The sequence below is a fragment of the Diceros bicornis genome, chromosome 5 (assembly GCF_020826845.1).
Source record: "Diceros bicornis minor isolate mBicDic1 chromosome 5, mDicBic1.mat.cur, whole genome shotgun sequence".
Lineage (NCBI taxonomy): Eukaryota > Metazoa > Chordata > Mammalia > Perissodactyla > Rhinocerotidae > Diceros > Diceros bicornis.
In genome coordinates, this window is record NC_080744.1 from 58,843,573 (window position 1) to 58,863,291 (window position 19,719).

At 38.0% G+C, this 19,719-nt stretch overlaps 1 protein-coding gene across 1 annotated transcript in view; it reads left to right on the top strand.

Moving 5' to 3' along the window:
- Nucleotides 1-19,719, top strand: part of TRIP4 (thyroid hormone receptor interactor 4) — a 54,542-nt gene that overhangs the window by 16,563 nt on the left and 18,260 nt on the right. Inside the window, exons 7-11 of the mRNA XM_058541822.1 lie at nt 1,102-1,317; nt 5,787-5,913; nt 9,417-9,604; nt 13,196-13,320; nt 14,367-14,458. Of these exons, the coding sequence (XP_058397805.1) occupies nt 1,102-1,317; nt 5,787-5,913; nt 9,417-9,604; nt 13,196-13,320; nt 14,367-14,458 (748 nt within the window). The remainder of the gene's footprint in view (nt 1-1,101; nt 1,318-5,786; nt 5,914-9,416; nt 9,605-13,195; nt 13,321-14,366; nt 14,459-19,719) is intronic.

Here is a 19,719-nt window from a genome sequence, read left to right on the forward strand (position 1 = left end):
TTTTTTTTTCTTTTTTTTGTGAGGAAGACCAGCCCTGAGCTAATATCCGATGCCAATCCTCCTCTTTTTGCTGAGGAAGACTGGCCCTGGGCTAACATCCATGCCCATCTTCCTCCACTTTATGTGAGACGCCGCCATAGCATGGCTTGACAAGCGATGTGTCAGTGCGTGCCTGGGATCCGAACCTGCGAACCCTGGGCCGCCGAAGCAGAGCGTGTACACTTAATCGCTGTGCCACTGGGCTGGCCCCTGTCCTGAGCCCTCTTGAACTTCCCACTCTCAGTCTATCATAAAACTTTTATAATTCCAGCTAAGTCCTGAAAATTTGAAATCAATATATGAATCTGATTTCAGTATTTCCCTATGCCTATCACTAATTTGTAATTATTATGGAGTAGTCACTTAACTTCTGTGAGCCCCAGGTTCATTATCTGTAGAATGAGAGAGTTGGATCATCAAGATTCCTTCTAGTTCTCAGTTTCTTTGTCAGTATGATCTTAGAAATAGGCCTGATTGTCATATCTTGGAACTTGGTCCCAGTGTATTAGTGAGGGACTGGAGATGGAGTTGGGAGCAGGAATAGAAACTGACATATAGTAGTAGAGTAATAGGATATCCTAAGAGTAAGCCACAGGTCTCAGAGTCCAGGATAGAACTCCAGTTTCTAAGGGAAAGGGCATGAATTGGGCCTAGCAAGAATAGACTAGGTCCCAATTGTAGAGGGACTAGGATATTGAGTAAGCTGCCAAGATGTAAACTCAGATGCAGCAAAACCAGGTGTAAGCCCAGTTATCAAAAGGTGAGGGCTGGACTGTAAGAAAGGTAAAAGGGCAGTGGGTTATGGTGCTGTATCTTTTTCTTGCCTGAGGATGAGGTTGGTTCTAGGAGCTGAGCTGAGCCTGCAGTGGGGATAAGATATATGCAGAAGCTGGGAACCAGGCAGAGCTTGACTTGATTTTGGAACATTCTTAGTCATCTATATTTGAGATAATAACCTTCAGGACAGCAGAAAAGTGAACTACCTTGAAACAGTTTCCCGGTAATCAAGTCACTGTTTGTCAACAGATGATCTAATTGCCATGTGTTCTTTTTTTTTCTTAGCATTCGAAGGACCCAAGTCATTGATGATGAATCAGATTACTTTGCCAGTGATTCTAACCAGTGGTTGTCCAAAATTGAGCGAGAGACCCTGCAGAAGCGAGAGGAGGAGCTGAGAGAATTTCGACATGCCTCTCGGCTCTCTAAGAAGATCATCATTGACTTTGCAGGCAGGAAGATCGTGGAAGATGAAAATCCACTAGCTGAGTATCACAGCAAGTAAGTAGGCAGCACTGGAAAGGGTCTGAAAGAAGGGGGCAGTTTGACTGTAAAGGATTTTCCCCCTTTGATGGATGTGTTATTTTTGTTGATTTTAAAAATAATATATTCATTTGGAATAGAAACATGTAAGAGAAGCTAAGAAAATTTTGAAAATGAACAATCAGAGGAACTTGTCCTAGTAGGTAATTACTGTACTTTTATAAAAAAAAAACTTTTTTTAAAACAATGAAGTACAGTTTGGGGGCCGGCCCCGTGGCTTAGCAGTTAAGTGCACGCGCTCCGCTGCTGGCGGCCCAGGGTTCGGATCCCGGGCGTGCACTGACGTACCGCTTCTCCGACCATGCTGAGGCTGCGTCCCACATACAGCAACTAGAAGGATGTGCAACTATGACATACAACTATCTACTGGGGCTTTGGGGGGAAAATAAAAAAAAAAAAATTAAAAAAAAAAAAAAAAAAGAAGTACAGTTTGGGCACAAGAATAGATCAATGAAATGTAATAGAATGTAATAGAATCCAGAAAGAGACCTATGTGTCTGCATTGTGTGGATATGTGTGCATGGGTTTGTGTCTATATATGTGTAAATTTAGTAATTGATAAAGGCAACATTTCTATACAGTGAAGAAAGATTAAATATATGATGAGGTGTTTGGCCACCAGCTTGGAAAAAAATCTACATTAGATCTCTACTTCAAACCATACTGCAATAATGTTTGACTAAAAAGTTAAATGTAAAAGAAATAAAAGGATCAGGAAGAAATATAGGAGAGTATAGTTGTAGTCTTAGTGTGATAAAGATCTTTCTAAGCAAGAAACAAAACCCAGAAGTAAAAAAGACATGATATTTTAAATAAAATAAAAAAGATAGTACTAGCCTGAGAGAAAATATTTTAAATGTTTTTAACAATCAAAAGAGGGCTGGCCCCATGGCTTAGTGGTTAAGTGCGCGCGCTCCGCTGCTGGCGGCCCGGGTTCGGATCCCGGGCGCGCACCGACGCACCGCTTCTCCGGCCATGCTGAGGCCGCATCCCACATACAGCAACTAGAAGGATGTGCAGCTATGAGAGACAACTATCTACTGGGGCTTTGGGGGAAAAATAAATAAATAAAATCTTAAAAAAAAAAACAATGAAAATTGCAATATTCATACTATATAAAGACCTCCTGCAGATTTAAAGAAAAAGACAAATCCAGTAGGAAAATGGGCAAAGGCTGAGAACAGACAATTTACAAGTGAGGAAACATAAATAGGCAATAAACGTTTGAAAAGATGTTCAACTAGTTATCAGGAAAATGCAAATTTTAAGATGTAATATATCATTAAATTGGCTGAAATAAAAAAATGCATATATAAAATATTGTATAATTTGCAAGTGTAGGCAAATGAATATACTCTCTTACTATGGTTGGGAGTATTAAAATGGTACAGCCTTGGGCTGGTCCCATGGCTTAGCGGTTAAGTGCTCACGCTCTGCTGCTGGCGGCCCGGGTTCGGATCCCGGGCTCTCGCTGATGCACCACTTCTCCGGCCATGCTGAGGCCGCGTCCCACGTACAGAAACTAGAAGGATGTGCATCTATGACATACAACTATCTACTGGGGCTTTGGGGAAAAAAATAAATAAATTAAATTAAAAAAATAAAATTTTGAAAAAAAAAATAAATGGTACAGCCTCAACACCGAAAGTGACCCTAATGTAAACTGTGGATTTGGGGTGATAATGATTTGTCAATGTAGTTTAATTAATTGTAACAAATGTACCACTCTAGTGAAGGTTGGTTGATAATGGGGGAGGTTATGCATGTGTGGAGGCAGGAGGTATATGGGAAATCTCCATACCTTCCATTCAGTTTTGCTATGAACCTAAAACTGCTCTAAAAAATAAAGTCTGTTGGGACCAGCCCCATGGTGTAGTGGTTAAGTTCAGCACGCTCCACTTTGGCGGACCAGGTTCATGGGTTCGGATCCCGGGCACAGGCCTACACCACTCATCAGCCATGCTGTGGCGACAACCTACATACAAAAAATAGAGGAAGATTGGCACAGATGTTAGCTCAGAGCTAATCTTCCCCAGGCAAAAAAAGAGGAAGATTGGTAATAGCTGTTAGCTCAGGGTGACTCTTCCTCAGAAAAAATAAATAAATAAATAAATAAAGTCTATTGAAAAAAAATTCCCATTATGGCCAATTTCAAGTTACTAACATGAAGTCACTGAACGTAGAATTGAGAAGAGAGATGCATATTGGCTATAGCACACTACTGAACGGAAAGCACATGGAGATCTCACTCCCTGTTTTGTGCTTTGGAAATGGCACACGTCTCTCACTCTGACACTCACACAGAGAACTGGATATTGGTGAACACTGTAATGCTTTCCACAAGGCCCAATCCTTGGCTATTCTCTTTCATACCTGGCAAATCCATCATAGACTTTTCCTAAACAAAGGTTATTCTCTCCCTAAAAGAAATGCTACCCCTAGCTTCAAAATAATTATTTGTTCTCAGTTTTTATATATATGATACACAGTTATAAAGAAAAAATAAAATTATTTTTGTGTGATGGGTTTAGGAATTTTTTATTTTCTTTCTGTTAATTTGTATTTTCCAGTTTTTCCATAATAAACATATTGTTTTTATAATAATAATCATTTTTATATTCAAAAATCATTTTTATGTTCATTTTATGTTAAAAAATGGTACAGCATCGTAGAAGTGAAATTGAACAGTATCTCAAAATTTAAATTGTGCATACTTTTTGGCTTATTGGCTACACACCAGATATCAAGATGCTAGTTTTCTTCATCCCCTTCTCAACAATTTTTAAAAATATTTACCATTCTGACACATGAAAAATAGTACTTCATCACAATTTTTATTCACATTTCTTTGCTTTGGTTGTGTGCTAGTAAGTCTGAACGTTCTAAAAATGTATTGATTAGCTATTTATACTATTTCTTTTATAGATTCTAGAGTTCTGGATATACTTTCCACTGTACTAGTTCTCAAGTCTGCTTCCCTCCTTCAGATCCCTACAGTAGGGTGGGGGATACCATATTGTCGACTTACCTCTTCCCTCAAATTCTTGTACTTTTTTTTTTTTTTGGTGAGGAAGATTGGCCCTCAGCTAACACCTGTTGCTGATCTTCCTCTTTTTACTTGAGGAACTGTGACCCTGAGCTAACATCTGTGCCCATCTTCCTCTATTTTATATGTGGGATACCACCACAGCATGGCTTGATGAGTGGTGTAGGTCTGTGTCCAAGATCCAAACCCACCAACCCGGGCCGCCAAAGCAGAATGTGCTGAACCCAACCACTATGCCCCTGGGCCAGCCCCTTGTACTTGTTTTTTTTTTTTTTTCTTTCATGCCTTTGTTTCTGCTCTTCCCTTGGTTTGGAAATCCTTCCCCCAATCTTTGCTTTTCAGATATCTACCTCTTCCTTGAACCTACTTGGTATATAACACATGGATAATGGGATAATAACCACTAGATGGATTGTGCCTGTCTCATAATAATAATTACATCCTCCCATGTTTCGTTCATTACCTTTATAGATGTCTTAAACCTACCAGTTAGATTCAAAGCTTCTCAAAAGCAGGAACCATGTCCTCCACACCTTTAAAGTTGCCTTGCATATAAGAAGTTCTTAACAAATATCTCTTTAATTGTATTTAAGGTCAAGTTCAGCCTTCCCTATTAGTAAAAGCTGTTCATTATGTTGTGCCTCAGAATTATCATCATCCGCAAATGTTTGTCAGGCATCCGGCAGGGTCATGGAGTACAGCAGCAAGTAATGTAGAGCGATAGAGTAAAATAAGATATGGTTCCTGCAGGACCTAAGGTCTCTTACTAACCAGTACAATTAGTTCCACAATCTTTAAATGAAAATCATCACATTCTTTTATGGGTTTAGAGGGAAATAATTCAAAGCAGACACCATAGGCATAGGATAATATGGGGTGTATCTGATGACTGTTTAAATAGCAGGTACTATAGGACTTCAGAGAAAGGAGTAAGCACTTTTGTGCTAGGCCAGTAGGGGGCCTCCTTAGAACTTCTGGGCCTTAAAGCAAGGATAGACTTCAGACCAATGTCGAGGAGTAGAAAGTGGGCAGAGGATTAATTGAATATGTTAAGTAAATAGAATACTCTTCTGTGGGTCAGACTGTTTGTAGGCAACTTTTCTAATCTTGGCATTTTTAATAATCTTGTTAAACAGATGAATGATTGTAGTGTGCCCTACTTATTTCCTTAGTGTTCTGGAACTTTTACTAACTCATATTCCTTTGGGTTCTTGGAGTGAAGAAAAGGAAGTTGGTGGGGGGAATCAGGGAAGGTCATTCATGGATCCCTCTTTGAATTTCACATTTTATTACTGTTGAAGGGTTTTATATTGGTGATAAGTAAGGATATTCTGAGCACAGAATATTACCAATTATTGCATCCTTTGGTTTGTTATCACAGACTAGATGAGACAATACAAGCCATTGCCAATGGAACCTTGAACCAACCACTCACCAAATTGGATAGATCTTCTGAAGAGCCTTTGGGAGTTTTGGTGAATCCCAACCTGTACCAGTCCCCTCCCCAGGTTAGTGGACCTTTGCTCTAACTGATAATGAGAGAATTTTGGGCCCATATATTTCTCCTTTCAGGTGTGCCTGTTTCATAGGCTTTAGATACCAATCTGCTCTCTCAGCACATCCACCAACGTTATTCTCTGGTCCAATTTTTTCCACTTTTTTTGCAACACTTCTGAGGAGTTGACCTGTATTATCGTCTATTTCCCAAGAGAGGGTTTTGTTAAGTACTATAGAGATTTAGACTATAATCCCATAGTCCTTTTGTTAATGTTCTTTATCTTTTATAGAATGTGGGTAGTCCAATAGAGTGGTGTTTTAAATTAATTAATTCACTTATTCATTATCATTCATTTTTCCATCAAGTACATTGAGCATCTACTATGTACAAGCACAGTAGAAAACCAGACACCAGACACTGTTTCTATCCTCAGAGAACTCATAGACTAGTAGGGGAAAAGATTACATAAGCAGCTCTAATACTGTACAGTGGAAACCCAGAGGAGGGAGAGACTGCTTCCAGTTGAGGGGAATAAAAGAAGCTTTTATAGGGAAGCTGGTATTCATTAAAAGTAAATATCCAAGAAAATGGATGTTTGGGGCTGGTGGGAAAAAAACATTCCAGACAGAATGAAGTGTGAGAATAAGGCATGAATAGACAAAAGCATAGGAGATATATCTATATCTATAGGTATATCTATATCTATAGATATATATATCTATATCATAGATCTATATCACAGATATATATCTATGTCATATATATATGTATATCTATATATATCTACATATATATGACATAGATATATATCTATATGGTATAGATATATATATATATGAAATAGTGAATTTAGACTACCTAGATAGTGCTTATAAAAGGGTTTATCATGAGAAATAGAGTAGGGTTAGGTAGGTAGAACCAGATCACTAAGGAGCTTAAATGTTTAGCTAGGAAGTTTTCACATTTTTATTTTGTAAATAAATGTGAGCTGTAGAAGATTCGTAAACAAAGATGCAATCAGAGCTGTGCTTTAGATAGCTTAACTGGAGATATTCATTCAGCATTGTATACGTACCAGGCTCTTTGCCAGGTGCTGGGGAGTTAAAAGGTAAAGGCCCAGATCCTGTCCTTAAGGACTTCAAGTTTAGCGGGAAGATGTGTTTGAATATAAATAATTTTAATTCATTAAGATAATTGCTATGATAGACACATGTCGTGAGTATAGTAGGACTTGAGGGAAGTGTTCATAAACTCACTAGAGGAGTCAAAAAGAAGTAGTGTTTGAGAGGAGAGTTAAGGGATGAATAGGAATTTCCAAGCAGTCAAATCTAGGGAGGGAATTCCAGGTAGAAGGTACCGCATTTACAAAGGCTCAGCTTGAGAGCATTGTAGATTTGGGAGAACTGCAAGTAATTAAGTATTGTTAGAAGTTAAAATGGACTAGTGGGCGTACTTGTTTCTTAGGGAAGCCATAACAAAGTAGCACAACTGGGTGGTTTAAGACGACGGAAATTTATTCTCTCACAGTTCTCAACACCGAAATCCAGGTGTTGGCAGGGCCACACTCCATCCCAAGGTTCTATGGGAGAATGCTTCTTTTCCTCTTTCAGTTTCGGTGGCCCCAGGCATCCCTTGGTTTGTAGCTTACTCTAATCTCTACCTCCGTCTTCAGGTGGCCTTCTTCCCTGTGTGTCTGTCTCTGTGTGTTCTCTCCTTTTATAAGGACATTAGTCATTGGATTTGGGGTCCACCCTAATCTGATATAACCTTATCTTAACCTGATTACGTCTGCAAAAACCCTGTTCCCAAATAAGGTCACTTTAACAGGTTCTGAGTGGACATAAATTTTGGGTGGATATTACTCAAACCAGTACAGAAGGCAACATCTTATGAAATCCCTTATGTCTCATGCTAAGGAGTTTGGTTTTATCCTAAAGTAGGTAAAGAAGAGTCCTTGAAGAATTTTAGCAGAAGATTGGCGTGACTTCCATGCCTATGTAGAGAATGGATTGGAGGGAGGAGTAAGACTTCAAGCAGAGAAATTGCTAAGAAGATTATTGCAGTAGCACAATGGGGAGATGATGAGGGCCCAAAGTAGTATTGTAGCTTTAGTAGGGCAGTAGGGAGTTATTTAAACACTAAAAATGTAGATGAGGAAACCAGTTAGCAGGCTGGATAATAGTATTATTGAAAGATAATAGATTAATTCAGGAGAGTGGCTGTGGGAATAGAGAAATGGGTAATAGAAACAGGAACTGTAGTAGAGAAAGAACAGAGAATTTGGGCCTCAGGATTGTTCAAATACCAACATTTTAATGAAATCACTTATTTCCCCGGTAATGGATCAATACTTCCTCTGTGTTCCCACTTAAGGATTTACATCCCTGAGTAGTATTGACTCAATTCTGCCTTATGTTTTGGATAGTTATTTATGTGTCTGTCTTCTACTAGAGTTGTAAGTACCTTGCAAGCAAGAACCATATCTTTTTTATATTTTATGTAAGTCTCCTTACTTTCTGAGCTTTTCACATAGTTAATAATATATGTTTGGGTTTTTTTAAGATATGACATAATTGATGTCATAAAATTTTATTACAAAAAGATTCTTAGAGATTCCTTTAGTCTACCCTCATCATTTTACAGTTGAGAAAACTGAAACCTTTTAGGGTTAAATGATTCCTTAGAGTCTCCAGACTACCACTCTGGCATTTTTTTTCCCCTATGAATTATTAAATAAAAAGTCAAGAAATTAAGACAGCTAACCCCAAACCTCATCATTTTAATAGAGCCTCTTTTTTAAAAAAAGTTTTGGAGCACTCAGTCTTCTTGCTCTGGAAGGAACATTAACTTTGTCATTCTCTGACTGAACTACTGCCAGGACTCTTCAGTCTCGTGTAATTACCTTTACCCTGTAATTTTCTATTCTGTTTACATGATGGGAGTTTTATTTCAGTAGTCTTCCATCATCTCTTTGAGGGGACAAGTTGTTCATTTCAGGGTAAGAGAATACTTTATGCATCCAATAGTCAGAACTCCTGCCCCTGACAGCATCTGTTTGGCTTTGTCATGGTACCAGCATGTGACCCTGACCCTAAGCACATGAAGAACGTGTGGACCAAAATGTTGAACCCTCATTTGGCTGATAGAATTGTGTTGCAAAATTGTCCAGAATCCAATATGAATCGTTAATAAGTATAAACTGGAAATAATTACAGACCTATTATTTGGTCTGGTAGTTGTGCTGTTGCTGGAATTTGGAAGCTATGTATGGAGATTTCCACATTCTAATTATCCTTTAAGGTGAGATCTTGTTATCATACCTGGGACTCCTACTGAATTTATATCTTCTCCACCTTTTTTGCCCTTGTTTCAGACAAAGATGGGATTAAATATTTCTAAGAAAATGTTCCCAGTATGATTTCTTCATTATTAGCATTCATCTCATTTTGTATACCTACCCCAGATTCTTTCCTTGTCAGATAGAACTGTATGTTTGGTTTCTTTCCCATATAGTGGATAGATCAAACAGGTGCAGCCTCACAGAAGAAGGCTTTCCATTCAGCAGGATCGGAACTAGAGTTCAACTCACATCGCCACCAGTTGCGAATCCAGGACCAAGAATTTCAGGAGGGCTTTGATGGTGGCTGGTGCCTCTCTATGCATCAGCCCTGGGCTTCTCTGCTCGTCAGAGGGATTAAAAGGTAAAGATAGAAATGAATCTTGGCAGTGGAAGATTTTACAGTAACATAAACTTGATTTAGAATTATGGATTGGAATTCATTTTCCCCAATCTAGTGATGGTTTATAATACTCTTCAGTACATACAACTTTAAGCAATATATTCATGTTACTGACTTAGTAGTAGAGTTTTTACTGAATAGCTTTAAAAAAACTGAGATTAGAAAGACTAAGGATCCTAGAATACCAGTTTTTTCACCTTTGGAAGGAAATCTATTGACAAAACTTATCTTGGCTTTGCCTTTGTAGTATAGCACTCAGCAACCTTAATGGTTTGATCCTATTTGAAATTCAAAATTTTTATGCCTGTTTATTAATTTTTTTAAGACACCAGCCTAACTGTGGTTTTGTTTTCTATCTGTCTGTCTATTAATCTGAGTAACGTTATGGAGAAACTGTTTTACCACAAAGTCCTTTTCTACAAAAAGTTGGGGAAGTAGTGAGGGATAAGAAGAGGTATTATAGGATTGAGTCCTTGTACCTGTTAGTGATGGTAATAGGTTATTATTCCATATTTTCATATGTTTCTTCGCAATTTAATTTTTAAAAATCGTTTTTTCTTTTTTTGTAAATAGAAAATTAGAAAATACAGAAAAGTAGCTAGAAAAAGAAAGGTCACCTATAATCCCACCACCTAGAAATAGCTACTGTTAGCATTTTGGAGTGTTTGTTTATATTCTTTTTCTGTGCAGATTGTTAATAATGAGGTCCTAGTATATGTTTATATTTGCGTTTTTCTTCTTTCACTTATCATTATAATATATTCATTTTTCTTCTTTTTTCCATTTTATTGAGATACAGTTGACATGTAACATTTGTATTTGTTTAAGGTGTACAACATAATGATTTGATGTGTATATATATATATTGCAAAATGGTTGCCACAATAAAATGAGTCAACATCCATCACCCCACATAGTAACAAATTTTTTGTTTCTTGTGATGAGAACTTTTAAGATCTCTCTTAGCAACTTTCAAATATACAATAAAGTATTGTTAACTATAGTCATTATGCTATACATTACATCCCCAGGACTTATTTATCTTATAACTGGAGGTTTGTACTTTTTGACTACCTTCACCCATTTCCCTCTGGCACCCCCAATTTGTTCTCTGTATCTATGAGTTTGGTTTTTTCAGATTCCACAGTAAGTGAGATCATACAGTATTCGTCTTTCTCTGACTTATTTCACTTAGCAAAGTACCCTCAAGGTCTATCCATGTTGTTGCAAATGGCAGGATTTCCTTCATTTTTATGGATGAATAACATTCCACTGTATATATATACCACGTTTTCTTTATGTATTCATCCATCAGTGGACACTTAGGTTGTTTCCATGTCTTGGCTCTTGTAAATAATGCTGCAATGAATGTGAGGATGCAGATATCTCTTTTTTTCCTTCTTAGTTTATCTATTAGAATTTTATATGCCTGGCAGTATCCTAACTCATAACGGTAAAAATACATTCTATTTAAATAGAATTTTATAGTTTTCAAAGCAGCAGCTCTATGAAATAGATGAGGCTAAAATTATTACAATCTTGGACAAATGAGGACACTTAGGCAGGCAAAGGTAAAGTAGCTTGCTCTGAATTACAAGGCTAGTTAGTGACAGAGATTGAAGTAGAGTTCAAATTTTCAAAGTGCTTTTTCCACTTTTACTGTGTAAGCTTCACTCATTTCTCTGCTTTCCTGAAATAAAATTTATTATCAGCATTTAGGAACAATCATTTCTACTTTGGTGTTTTCAAGATTGGCTGTGATTTCCCTCCTTCATTAAACATGCATTACCATTTTTCTCCCCTCTCGAAAGTCAGGCTTTTTTTTTTTTTGCTGAGGAAGATTTACTCTGAGCTAACATCTTTTGCCAATCTTCCTCTTTTTGCTTGACGAAGATTTGCCCCAAGCTAACATCTGTACCAGTCTTCCGCTATTTTGTATGTGGGTCCCTGCCACAGCATGGCCACCGACAGTGGTATAGGTCCACGCCCAGCATCCGAACCCGCGAACCCAGGCTGCAGAAGCAGAGTGTCCAAACTTAACCACCAGGCGACAGGGCCAGCCCCCAGCCTTTTTCTTTGGCTTGTAATTGTTTCATAGTCCACGTGCATAGTGCCATTAGAACAAGTGCATGTGAATCTGCTTCTGCTCCAGGGCAAGTAGGCCCTCAGATGTCTGTTCTTCTTCAGCTCTCAGCAATTTAGATGTCTTCCTTTTCCAAAGTAGAAGACTAAACAGCTTGTTTTCTGCCAAGGGAATCAGAATGTTTACATTTCTTTCATCCTATTTTGGATCTGTGTTATTCAGATTTTCTCACTGAAAAGAACAGAATGAGCAGCATCAAGCCCACAATCACTAATCCCACAGACATAAAGTGGGTGGTTCTGCCACGTTTGTGAGACCATTTTCCCAGTAACCCTTCAGGTTATTTGGTGTAGAGGGAAGAAATATATTGATGTGGTCTTCATTTATTGAGCACCTACTATGTGCCTGGCACCCTTCCAATTCATCTATATTGGAAAACTGAGGATATGAGAAATTCCCTATTTCTCATTATAAGAATAGTATAATAGGGGTATATTATCAAGGTACTTTATTTTATTTGGTGGGAACTAAAAGAGAAACATCTTTTTGTAATCCTCAGAGAGTAGAGAGTAATTAAATTCTCTTAGATGCATTCTGTTATTCCACTTAAAGATTCTTTCAAACTAGTCAATAAGTTGTTTAATTATCTACAAAGAACATAACCCTTTATAAAATGAATGTGGTCGTAATTTAAAGAATAAAGATGATAAGCATTTTTATTTACTTAAATTCTATTAAATAATAATTATAAAAGTACTATTCTTGGGAAGTTATGTGTGGGTGAGGATTTTTCTGTCAGGTTGGAGAAGAATTAACTAACAAATCTTCCAGGAAAAGGTTAACCTTTGACTCAAAGAAAAGCAAAGATTTCCATTTTTGTGGGATAACTTGGATGCCTTGAAAATATAAGATTTGGATTGTACAAGTCCCAAGGCTAGTGACAACAACAATTCTGAGTTATAGAGATCAGGTGAAAAATAGGAGCTGAGGGAGGTAAATTGTCTTCGTTCTTTTTTTTTCTTTTTGTGAGGAAGATCAGCCCCGAGCTAACATCTGATGCCAATCTTCCTCTTTGTTTTTTTTTGCTGAGAAAGATTGGCCCTGGGCTAACATGCATGCCCATCTTCCTCTACTTTATATGGGACGCTGCCACAGTATGGCTTGACAAGCAGTGCATCAGTGTACTCCCGGGGTCTGAACCTGGGAACCCCGGGCCGCTGAAGCAGAGTGCGTGCACTTAACTGCTGTGCCACTGGGCTGGCCCCTCTTTGTTCTGATGATAGGAAAAACTAGAGAATGAGGTTCATACTCAAGTGAAGGGTATTGTGAGAGAAATGTTTTTCACAAAAAAATACCCCTCTTGGTGAGGTATTATCTATAGATCTCTTGTTTCAACTGGATAATTTGCAGTATGTTATGAGATCCTTTAGGATACTAGAATTTAGATCCTAAATTTGTGTTTGTTTAAGGGTAGAGGGCAGAAGCTGGTACACCCCTCACAGAGGACGACTTTGGATAGCAGCCACAGCCAAAAGACCTTCCCCTCAAGAAGTCTCAGAACTCCAGAATACATATCGTCTTCTTCGTGGGAAAGGTAACAGTCATATATTCTCCTTTCAGTCTTACTTTGTGGAGAGAAGTCATTGACCTTCATCTTCTTTCACTTCCTTCTTCTTGGGCTATTTTTGGCCTTAAGGGACTTTAAACTTTGTGTTTGTTTGTCTAGTGGCAAATCATAGAGAGCTGTTCAAAGCACTGATTCACCAAACAGTACAAATAAAAATATCAGTTCCCAACACCAGAAATCAACCAGCTAGTCTTAATTTTATCTGAGAAAATTTTCTCCATTTTTTTAAAAAATATGAGAATAAAATGACTGTTACAAAGTCTGGGATCTTTAGGTTGGGAAGAACAATTAGAAATAAAAATTTTTTGTTGAGAGTGACACAAATAGACCTCTCCTATCAGATTGGACAGATCAAAGGTGGTTGACTGAAGCAGTGTATTTTGGGAATCACCCCAAACACACTAAATTTGTATACTAAAAAACACTCTGACCCTTGAGTGTCTTGTTTTCCTTCCTTTTATCCAGCTCATACAGTTGTTTTCAAGGTAGAATGAGAGGATAATTAGAGAACCACCTTTAAAAGTTTTTAAGAAACCAAGTTTTAGAACTCAAAAGTGCATGTTTCCTTAAAAACGCATTTCTGTTTTGACTGATATGACTGGCTTGTTTTAAATTTGTTTTCTGACATTCTTATGGTTTTTGCTTAACTTTTATGGTTTTTCTCTTGACACCTGTAGCTTGTTTCCAAAAGCCATCATCACCAAACTCTAGTCTGATCCAATTGAGTATAGTGGAATTGATTTGTTCGGCATGAAGTTGTGGGGTTCTTGAACTTCAATGGTGTGAGGGTAATTTTCCTATGGCTTAGGATGTGGATAGTGGACTAAACTGGCCACTCCCTAAATTTTTTGCTGAAATACAAACGGTTGTGCCAAATAAAGACCTCATTGTTTTCCTTATATCCACAAATAGACAATATAGAAAGTGATTTGTTCAGAATTGAAAACAGATTCATGAGTTCCAGGGACACAAAGAAGGAAGTTTATCCAATCCTTCTGTTATTCTTGATTCAGATGTGGAATTTCCCAACGACTATCCATCAGGTTGTCTTCTGGGCTGTGTGGATCTAATTGACTGCTTGTCTCAGAAGCAATTTAAGGATCAGGTGAGTAAAGAATACTTGGACAGATGCTTGGTTTGCCACCATGGCTGACCTGTAGATCCTTCAATGCAGAACATCCTAGAGATAGTAAGGTGTTAACAACTGAATTTAGACATGTGAGGAGAATCTTTTAATAAGGAAAATATTGGGGAGAGAAAAGACCAGAGCAGAAACAGAAAAAACTTAGTGATGCTTTTGTTTCTGGTATATGAAGGACTGTATTTCCATGTATTTTATGTATTTCTACATAAAAAGCTGTTGCTATAATCCAGCTAACAAGTATAGGGTCCTCATCCCTTAATAAAACTTTGCTGCTTTTGGTGAAGAAACCCTCCATAATCCCTTGAATTATTTCGATTAGGTAGTGGGGATGGTAGGATTTGTTATTACTTATTCGGGAACATTTGGTCTAGGCCAGGGAATTCATGTTAGGCAAGTGTGTTTGAACTCTGATTGCCTGAACCATGCCAGGTTTGGTGTATGTGTGTACGTATGTACGTATTTTTATTTATTTTGATCACTAAAGATTAAACTGACATAACTAAAGTTCATTTTTTTTTTAAAGATTTTATTTATTTATTTTTTTCCCCCCAAAGCCCCAGTAGATAGTTGTATGTCATAGCTGCACATCATTCTAGTTGCTGTATGTGGGACGCGGCCTCAGCATGGCGGGAGAAGCTGTGCGCACCCGGGATCCGAACCCGGACTGCCAGCAGCGGAGTGCGCGCACTTAACTGCTAAGCCAGGGGGCCGGCCCACTAAAGTACATTTTTGAACAGCAGAGGGAGCCAAAGGACTTTAGCTTAAATGGAAAACTCTTGAAATTCAGAGCCTTATGTTTAGACTCAGGCTAGCAGAAATCCAAAATGGGAAAGCCCGTCCTTAAAGCATGAAGAATCTTACCTAACAGTATGGTTTTCCTGTTTTTGAACAGTTACTTTAGGCAATAGGGCTTCTACCGCTGTGCTTAAGAAAATGTTCTTCAGCTTATTTTTCTCAGACTTTTTTGTCTTTCATTACTGTTATTACTGTCTGCTTTTTAAAAAAACTATTCTATCTCACCCTCTCTATCCTTTTCTCATGGATTTTAGCCAATAGTTGTTATCGCTCTATTTTCTTGTGGATCACCTTCTGATTACTTTATGACTATGTGTGCAGTGCATGCATTTTGCCATGAATTTTGACTCCTAGGCTGTCGTTCTGCCCTTAGTACCTCATCCACACCTAGGCAAAACCATAGACACATGGAGGCCCTTTGTTTTCCACACCCTTGTTTAATCTATGGACTTTTTGCCCATTTTTTCAATGTCTTCTTTTCTCTCCTCTTTTCCCTTTCTTTAAGTCTAGAAGTAATAATTATAAAAATTCCTTACATTGGGCAGGTCTCACAGTCATTAACAGCTTAGTATAACTTAATGTATTATATTTTCTTCTTAGGATATTTGCATTCTGAAAGGACCCAGGCATATCTGGCAGTGTGGATGGTGGTTTTTGGTGAGGGGCCTTTCTTTACTTTCTCATTTGCCAGTCAAGAAAACCACCACCTGATACAAGGTCAACTGATTTCAGTCACTAGACAGTTAGCCAGTCTTTTTTCTGCCACAGATTTGTGTGGAGAATTGTAGAAAACTGTAATCCTAGTCTATGGAATACCACAAGGCTTAAGGGAATTAGAAATCCAATTAACAAAACAAATCTTTTTGGTTTCTCAGGGATCCCTCTCTTTCAGGTCAGCATGATACTCCTCCTTGAGTTTATATTCTGTCTTTTATCCTAAGGATGCTGAGGGCAGCACATAGAAGTGTCGGAATCCTCCCATATGTTCCCAGCTGGAAGTCCTGGCAACTCTCCTTATGAATTTCCCTGATGTATGACAGAATATCCTCAAATGCCAGAAGCTGCTAGGCTTCACCAAACACAGGAATCCCAGCCCCATTTTCCTTATAGTCAGCTTTTCCCCCATTGTCTTTTCTGTATTTGAAGGTAGCACCTGAATGTATTAGAATTGATATTAGCCCTATTTGGGGATTATTGGGTAAGGATCTTACCACTTTTAAAAAATTGTAGCTTTGGTATTTGACTGCCTTTTGGAAAATGTCTCAAGCATCCTTGGTAATCTACCTGTCTCTGTTTGAGCTAGGATTCTGTGATGTAAGAGATGCGATTGCCTAGTCTGTTTTACCAACCTTATTTTCATTTCTGCAAGAATGAGTTGAGAATTTCAGAATAATAGCTCTAGACTAGCATTTCCCAAATTATTCCATGACATAGCAGTTCTCTGAAAAAAAAAAAAGGGTTCTATGGACACATACATTTGGAAAATGCTTTTGGATTAAACAAATTTGTTTGTTTACTGCAGGTCTTCTCAGGACCCTTAATATGCTAGTGTGCCTTATGACTCTCTGATAAAACTCCCTGATATGTCTGGTGGATATGACATGCAGTGTTCCCAAAACTTTTTGACTATAAAATGTCCCCCTGCTCCTTCCACTACCTACTGACATACTGCAGAACTGGTATCTTGTGGTATATACAGTTTAGGAAGTGCTAGTCTAGGTATGTTTGGTTTTCTTTTATCCTCATAGGCTAGCTCACTGAGAGAACCATCCAGGATACAGTTTCCTGACATATGTCTTCTTTCTGCATTTCCACACGCATTTCTCATCACTCAGCTGAATTGCATATTCTTTGAAAACCAGTGTGAATCTAGTAATTTTTATTTCAACTGAAACTAATCTCCCCTGTGACTTGGACCACATTTTATTTCTCCGTCTTGTTCCTTTTTCCTTCCCTGAAGAAACTCAGTAATTTACTTCCTGACCTTGCATTCTTGGCCTTTTTTTGATAAGTTAAAATATACTAAGTCCTCATTATTTTTGGCATAGCGTGATCATTTAGTTCCTTTAAAAAAAAAAAACTGAAAAGGTTTTATTAGTGGTTGTTTAAAATCAAGTGCACTACACTGTCAGTGGCTTTAAAAATATGTGCTTAAAATGCTTTCCCCTGAGCTAAGAACTCGTCTTCCTTTTATCTTCTAAGAGTAGTATGGCTGGCATGGCTGATTTGTGCCAGGAAAAAAATCCCTCTAGACCTTCAACCCTCCTGAGTAATGGCAGGGGATCAACCTAGACAAGGTAGGAGTGATACAGAAAAGGCTGTGGGCTTAACTCAGGAGGGAAAGGAAGATAAGAGCCATCTAGTTAAAACTCCTCCTGTATTCCCCTGGAAGGAGCCCATGCCATTTGCCAGCGTTTTATCTGCCAGCAGCAGATGTAAGCTCTCAAAAACAGCAGGGAGGATGTTGACTGCAACAATGCATCAAGGCTGTGGTTTGTAACCTCAATAGTAAGGCAGTTAAAACTTTTTTTTTAACAAAGACATTTTGATTGCCAAATCCATAACCATTAGCAGCTGTGGTTTGAACAGTTCTCTAGACCTAACAAGTTTTCAAACAAAAAGTTGAGTTGGTGGCTTTTGTTTCTACGTCTGTGTTTTGTTCGTACTATTTATGTCTCTGCCTTCAATAGAAAATCTGATTTGTCTGAAATCTCCAAGGTCATTGATTAGTCTGTATCTTCTGTACTGAATTCATTCCTCTCCTGCCAGCTTTACTGACCTTTTAGTTCATTTGATATTATGGCCTTTAAAATAGCCAAGACCCTATCTTTAAGGAATTATGCTGAAGCAGTTCTACTGCTGGGTGCCTATATAATTGACATCAGCAATAGAATTGCAGTCTTCCAGTGGAGAAGAGAGTATTTCCTTCTTCTATAAGAATGTCCAAGTCATACAGATCTTCAGAAAGATTGCGCATATCACTTCACATGTGGAAATCATTGGCTTCTATCACCAATGGATTGTCTGTAAGTCTGAGAGGTGAAATATTAGAGAATGAAGGAAGTAATAGTCAACTTTCAAACCAAGCATTGGCCTTGAAAAATGCAGAGTCCCCAAATTGTCTTTTAAAATATGTGAAAATGTCCTCTTTGTCATACTGAGAAAACCTGCCAATTGATGGACCTAAAATGTATGGTGTATGTGGGTATCTGAGACCTGACGAAGAGGGGAATTGGACGTCTGCAACAACTAGCCTAACCCTAGGCGGTTCTTTAAAATCACAGCTTACTTGAGGGAGACAGGAAATGTATTTTCAGAGTTCTCATGAAGACTAGAACATGTACTAGAGTGTCTAGGTCAGAACAAATTGTCTTTAGAGTTGTTTGCAACCTGGGTATCAAGTGCCCACTTGATGAGTTGAAGATAACCATGTACATTTTTTTAAAATTATTTTATTGAGGTCATATGGGTTTATAACATTGTGTAATTTCAGGTGTACATTATTTTATATCAGTTTCTATAAAGACCGCATCTTGTAGTCTAGTTTTTATCCATCACCATACATATGTGCCCCTTTACCCCTTTCACCCCCTCGCCCACCCCCTTCCCCTCTGGTAACCACTAATCTGTTCTCCTTATCCATGTCTTTTTTTATCTTCCACATATGAGTAAAAGCATGCGGTGTTTGTCTTATTTTGCTTATTAATAAGACATCTGTCTATGTCTTATTTCTTGGCTTATTTCACTTAACATAATACCCTCCAGGTCCATCCATATTGTTGCAAATGGGACAATTTTGTCTTTTTTATGGCTGAGTAGTATTCCATTGTATATTTATGCCACATCTTCTTTATCCATTCATCAGTTGATGGGCACTTGTGTTGCTTCCATGTCTTGGTTACTGTGACTAATGCTGCAGTGAACATAGGGGTGCATAGATCTGTTTGTATTGTTGATTTCACGTTCTTTGGATAAATACCCAGTAGTGGGATAGCTGGATGGTATGATATTTCTATTTTTAATTTTTGAGAAGTCTCCATACTGTTTTCCATCGTGGCTGCACCAGTTTGCATTCCCACCAGCAGTGTATGAGGGTTCCCTTTTCTCCACGTCCTCTCCAACTTTTGTTATTTTTTGTCATGTTAATTATATAGCCATTCTGACAGTGTAAGTTGATATCTCACTATAGTTTTGATTTGCCTTTCCCTAATAATTAGTGATATTGAACATCTTTTCATGTGCCTCTTGGCCATCTGTATATCTTCTTTGGAAAAATGTCTCTTCATATCCTCTGCCCATTTTTTGATCAGGTTGTTTGTCTTCTGGTTGTTGAGTTGTATGAGTTCTTTATGTAAGATAATGGTCTACTTTCATCCTTTTGCACATGGCTGTCCAGTTTTCCCAACACCATTTATTGAAGAGACTTT